This window comes from Passer domesticus, chromosome 8, assembly GCF_036417665.1.
Source record: "Passer domesticus isolate bPasDom1 chromosome 8, bPasDom1.hap1, whole genome shotgun sequence".
NCBI classification, from domain to species: domain Eukaryota; kingdom Metazoa; phylum Chordata; class Aves; order Passeriformes; family Passeridae; genus Passer; species Passer domesticus.
Genome location: NC_087481.1, coordinates 52,103,054 through 52,109,068, shown reverse-complemented (window position 1 = coordinate 52,109,068; position 6,015 = coordinate 52,103,054). Strand labels below are relative to the sequence as shown.

The 6,015-nt window shown below is 42.9% G+C and overlaps 1 protein-coding gene across 1 annotated transcript; it reads right to left on the bottom strand.

Annotated features, from left to right (window-relative positions):
- Positions 1-515: 515 nt before the first annotated feature.
- On the bottom strand, positions 516-5,803 carry KCNK18 (potassium two pore domain channel subfamily K member 18). The gene is made up of 3 exons (XM_064429496.1): positions 5,254-5,803; positions 4,096-4,251; positions 516-1,883 (listed from the first exon to the last, which is right to left on the bottom strand). The coding sequence occupies exons 1-3, from the start codon at positions 5,468-5,470 to the stop codon at positions 1,078-1,080; spliced, it is 1,179 nt and encodes a 392-aa protein (XP_064285566.1). The 5' UTR covers positions 5,471-5,803; the 3' UTR covers positions 516-1,077.
- Positions 5,804-6,015: the final 212 nt, after the last annotated feature.

Sequence of the window (6,015 nt, the reverse complement as noted above, 5' to 3'; positions counted from 1 at the left end):
TAGTGATTTCTTTTATATGAATTATATATTTTATTCTAAATTATTGGTTTTAATGAGAAGCTATTATTGGCAATTCAAATTATTAGTAATATAGGCAAACTGTTGAGGAAACAATGATATTCTCATCTTAATGTGCTCCACAATTCTATAATTACAGGATCCTCCCCACATCCCAGTGAAACAGCTGGGCTTTTCCTTCTGCAGGTGGCTCAGGGAGCTCCCAGAAGTGGAGCAGCCTGTGCAGAGTGGAATGGGGTGAGGAGTGGGGATCTCTGGGGTCGTGTTCAGCACCTGCTCCTGTGGCAGCAGTGACATGGAGCAGCACTCCAGGATTGCTGTGTGCCTTCCCCAGCCACCACCAGGGAGCAGAACTTGCCCTGAGCACCTGGACATTGTGGGGCACTCATTGATTCCAGCACAGACACGTCATGATGGAGCAGGAGTGCTTCCTGAACTCCTGAGCAGTTCTCTGACTGGTTTCTGGACAGGTGACAGAGATGGGGAAATGTGGTGTCCCTCCTTTGCATGGAACATTTCCCTGAGCTGTGCCAGGCGTGGTGTTTGCCACACACAGCAGCTGGGTCCACACCTCTCCTCCCCAGCTCTCTGATGAAGAGCAGATGGCAGCAGCAGGGTGTCACAGCTCAGGACAGACAGACACAGCCAAGCTGGCTGCAGAGCAGGTGGCAGGACAGGACCTTCCAGGAGATCTGGGTCTTGCTTGGACGAGTACTGAAAACAAACTTCCTGAATTTGCTTGCAGTGGGAGAGGGGGACAGAAAGGCTGCAGAAAGTCAGAGCTTTGCAAAAAATGTCAGGGAGAACTGGCAGGGAGAGCCTTCAGCTTCTTCATCATGGAGCATCTGTGGTTATTTAGGAGAAGGGACCCCTCTGGAAAGTACTCCCTGGAGATGCCTTCACCAAGTGCCTCCAGAGGCGTTCAGCCATTTCACAGTCATTTCTCAGAGGAAATCAGATTAAAATATGGCACCTGCCAGCCCAGGGCAGAAATGCACAGAAACAATTTCATCTCACTGCAGTGGCCAATGCTGACAAGTGAAGGAGAAATGACTGCTCTTATTTTGGGTATATCTTCTTTGATGGCATATTTTTCTCTGCACAAAATGAAATCACCTTCTTATACAGAACAATTAAGCGGTCTTGGCCCAGTTTAAAAACAATGAAGACAATTTCCATGCCAATTATAATGTAGAGGGAAAAAAACAAGAAAAACTTGGGATGTTCTAATTTTGTATCTCCAAATCCAATAGTGGTCAAAGTGATAAAGCAGAAATAAAAGGCTTCCTGAAAATCCATATTTTTTTCCCAGTTTGGAAGAATAGCAGCAGCACAGGAGATGTACACAAAGATAACGAGCACCATCAATACAATGGGCACATCTAATTTTTCTAACTCTTTTCCTATTTTGTCAAAATTCTTGATTACTCTGGACACTGTCTTTTCCCTGGCTAGTTCAGGACATGAACTCCATCTCTCTATGCTTTTATTTCTTGCTGGTTGTGTGTTTTCATTCTCCCTGGCAATTAACATTTCAAAAAGTTCCACGTTGCGATATTTGACTGGTTTCACACCTGCCTGACTTCTCAGCACTTCCATAATAGTCAGGGGCTCGTTGATGACTATTTTGGACTGTGCCCTGGATTTCAGTTCATTCCTTTTGCTACATGTGGATCCAGAGCAGAGTTTAGAGGCAAGAATTTTTGACTGTAGTTTCCTGAACTCGTTGTAGGACTTGGATAAGACAGTTGCAAGGATGTCTCCCATGTCTGTCAGGACCAAGAACATCAGGGGGATCCCAAATAAAGCATACAACATACAGAGATACTTCCCAATCCGTGTCACAGGATAGGTATTACCATAACCTTGAACAAGAAGGGGAAGAGAAGAGAGAGAGATGTGATGCATAAATGGTAGCAGAAGATATGTCTTTTCCCTAAATCCAGTTTGGGTATTTGTATTTCCTTCCTCTAACATATTGGATATGAAAATCAAGTTGTAAACTATTGCTTTTCCATTATAGTGGGAGAAAACTTTGGTATTATAGTGCCTGTATAAAATTTTAACAACCATTTTTCTCTTCATCCTTCAGAAGACATTGAGTATTCCTTCTCTCCCTTCTCCCTTCTCTTCCCTGCTCTTTCCTGGATGAGCTTCTAGGCCAAGTTCTGATCTTGTCAGATTATCAGCTCATATGCTGAGCTATGGTTTCCCTCATTTTCTTCATCCATGCATGTTTTCACTTGTGGCTGCCACAGCCTTTGGTCTGAACCCAGCCTCAGTTTCTGTTTTGCTGTGAGGCACTGAAATATCATTTATTCTTGGTCACTCTCTTCCCCACAGGCTAACTGGGAATGCTAATCTTTACTTACTTGGGGAAGATCATTGTCGTTATTGCACAGAGTGATCTTATTTATTTTTTCTTAAATTGTTTTCTGAGCATTAAAAATACCTTGTGCATTTTCCAGGCTTAAAACTTATCCCGAGCTTAAATTTAGCTATCCAGAAATCTATCCTAGCTGAGCCACTAGGCAGCCTCCCCAGGCAGTGAAGAGATGGCAGTTCAGACCATCAAACTTCAGACTAGATGCCTCAATTCTCTCAGAAAATTCAAGGTAGATAATTTGATTCTATCCCGAGATGATTCATCAGTTCCTAATACTCCAAATAACAAACCCACTGCAATGGAAATAGCCACCTATTCCACCTATTAGCAGCAAATATTCCAGGCTTTCTGCTGTTCCCAAAACTGAGGAAGATGCATTAATACTCAATGCTATGAAGGCAAAAAAGGCAGTTTAGAAATAAATATGTTGGGTCAGTGTGTATGGGGACATTTGTCAAGTCCCGTATTAATGGAGGTGGGTGAATATACCCAGGGAAGACATTTCCCACAATATGCCTTCTCATCAGCTTGCTGAAGTCAAAGCTTTCTGATAAAGCATTCCCTTTCAAAAGTTCTTGGCTGCAGTGTTTGTTCCAGGAAATATTCACAGGGCTGAGGATTTTGGTCTCACCCCCAGTGTGTCTCTGGCCACCCAGACTTCTGTTTTTAACTGCAAGAAGCTGAGTTTGAGCAGCCACCTAAGAGCTGAGAGTGTGAGGTTTGAGCTGTGACACAGCACACAAGGGCTCTGGGTGAGCACATCAGCTCTCACACTGTTCCTTGTGTAGGATAAGCTGTTTTTCAAGATTCAGTTTTTCTTTTACCATAGGATGCATCCCCATGCTGGGATCTTGAGCCCATCCTACTGCAGTGGAGAAATGTCTTTGCAATTTGATACAATCCTGTGGGAATATTTCCCATCCAGCTTTGATTAGGACAAATTTGGATAGACAGTGCCTGTACTTGCCAGCATTTGAGAAAGATTAACAAAGGGATAAAAGTAGCTTTGGGAATGAGCATGAGGAGTTGTATTTAGCAATGCAGAGGAGCAGATGTTTCTATTTGATGTAGGTCCTCCTTTGAAATATGAAGTCAGACTGAAAGATTTCAAAGGTGTGACTTAAACACTATCATGTGCTGTTCACCCAGAGAAATGTGAACACGGTGGTTAATTACAGAACCACAGATTAACAAAGCTGAATTAGACACAAGTAACTGAGAAGCAATTGAAAAAACAATATATGCATTATGAACTACCTTTTCCAGAGGAAAAAATATTACCCAAGAGGACACACAACAGTGGGAAGGAAAAGGGTTGACTGAAAAATGGAGATTTCTTTTTCGATCAATAGCTCGGTGAACATCATATATGAATACATATTATAGTATACATGTAATGATGCAGTTAATTAGTGTCTACCATCACTAATTACTAAATTGTGACTTGTTTCTGTGACTCAGCTATGTCTCTGCAGTCTGTGTTTGCAGAACTGCTTGCAGACTCATCAGCAATACTCGGGAAAAATTCAAGGGGATTTGGGCTTTGGGTTTAGAAGGAGTGGGCTTGCTTGTTTGTTTCTTTGTTTAGGGTGGTTTAAATTCTCTGGAATACATGCATTAGAGAAAGCAGCAATAGGAATTTCAGCAATAGGAAGTTATTCTGAAGGGTGTTACTTTACCTCTGTACTTACCCACTGTTGTGAATACTGTGCAGCAAAAAAAGAGAGACCCAAAGAAACTCCATCTTTCTTGTGGATTGATAAACCAGACCGGGTCAGCTGTGTTGAAAAGCTCACGGATGTCATTGTTAAACTTCTCATTCACTGTCACGTTATCTGTCCCGTTATCTGTCACAGTCACAGCAGGAGTGAGGCACAGTGAGTGTCTGCAGACCACCTCTCAGGGAGCAGCCTGCCTGCTACCCCACTGAAATGTACTGCAGCTGAGGATTTGCTCATATTCTCTAAAAAGATAAAAATATTCACCTTCTCACCCTCCCCTTTCAAGTCCCTCACCCCCAAAATCAGGTGGGTTCAGTGGCTTTGGTGAATAAAAGGGAACAAATAACCATAAAGAAGCAGGACAAGATGTTTGAGTAATCAGCTTCCAGCCTGAATGTCCTGTTTCATTTTGGACTTCCCAGGAGATTAGTCTTCTTTTGATCCAAAGACACTAAGAAATGATGGATCAGCAGTAGGGAACCAATATGAACCACTGGGATGTCACTGCCCCGAGCCTTGCTGTGAATCCTGCAACCTTTCTTCCTCCTCCCCATGGCTGAGCTTTGCTGGAAAGGACATTATTTATCTTATTTAATTGCCTAAAATTAATCATTGTGCCAGCACAGCCACCTGAGTGAAACTCAGAAGGATTTCTAGCCCTTCTTTTCTCCTCTACCCCCTCCAACCAGCATCACTGGGTCTGGGGTGCAGAGCTGCACCTGTCTCCCTCTGAGCATCCCATCACCAGAGGGCTGGCAGGGAAGCTCAGAGCAGGGAAGAGGCAGCTGGAGAAACTTTCTGAGAGAGAGGATTCAGCCCCCAGCAAACTGAAGGAAATATCACAGGAATCACAGCTGCTCTTTAAGAACCTGGGCAAAAGGGGAGAGCACAGGCATCTCAGGAAAATTCTTTTCAGGCAGGAGCACAACGAGTGGGGAAGCTTGCAGTCAAAAATCACAGCTAAGGAAGAAAATAGCAGTCATTAGCTAGGCAGAGGAAAATCCTGTTTGCAGGGTCAGCTGCTAGTATTTTAAAGAATGTCTTCAAAAGCAAAAAAAACTCATTCAAAAAGCAGGAGAATTATTAGCTCCCTGTGCAGTTAAGTCATTTTGAAATTCCAGTACATACCTGATAACCTTCTGGCGAGGTACATCAGCTTGTGCAGAAATGTTCTGTATTCTTCACTTACTGTGGCCTTCCGGGTACCTTCAATGTGGTAAAACATGAGAGCCCCAAGAAAAGCATAGATGACAAGAGACACAATGAAGCAGGCATGAGGAAACACTGCCCAAAATATTTTTTTACATGTCATTTTACCACGCAGAGACTGTGATGTTGTTGCCATCCTAAGCTCGTCTTTTTTTTTTTTTAAGGATAAAATTTTGTGGAGAAGACACAGCTTTTAGAAAGAAAGATGAGGATGTAAAAGCTTTTGCAGCCAAGAAAAGCTCCTCCTGTGAAAACAAGGATTGTTCTGCCTCAGGCTTTCAGATCACATGTCTTTATAAGTGAAGATTACACTACAGTCCCCACGGAAAAGCAGAACTGATCAAGCCCTGAAATACTTCTCAGTTGACGCCACGCCACTCTATCCCTGAATTATTATTGATCAGCCAGCCCTGTAATGCACATGGGCTACCAGCTCCTATCAGCTTCCACTGGAGCCAATTCATGCTTAAAGTTTCTTCTCCTGAAAAACAGCTTGCCATTGATAGAGCAGAAACACTTCCAGCTCCCAGAAGGGAAAATGTACACTGTAAGGGATGGAGTCCTTTAAAGATTTCTCTCACAAACAAACAGGGAAATTTAAAATTAATCAAAATAAGGGGATGGCTCTAATCGTAACCCCTGGGTAGACCATAGAACAATTAATTTCTCTTTCAGAGAGCT

Excerpts from the sequence above, each read along its gene's own strand:
- KCNK18 (XM_064429496.1), bottom strand. The coding sequence starts at position 5,470 with ATGGCAACAACATCACAGTCTCTGCGTGGTAAAATGACATGTAAAAAA. Across the intron at positions 4,252-5,253 it reads CCTCGCCAGAAGGTTATCAG|ATAACGGGACAGATAACGTG; the intron begins GTATGTACTGGA and ends TGACTGTGACAG. Across the intron at positions 1,884-4,095 it reads CACAGTATTCACAACAGTGG|GTTATGGTAATACCTATCCT; the intron begins GTAAGTACAGAG and ends TTCTTGTTCAAG.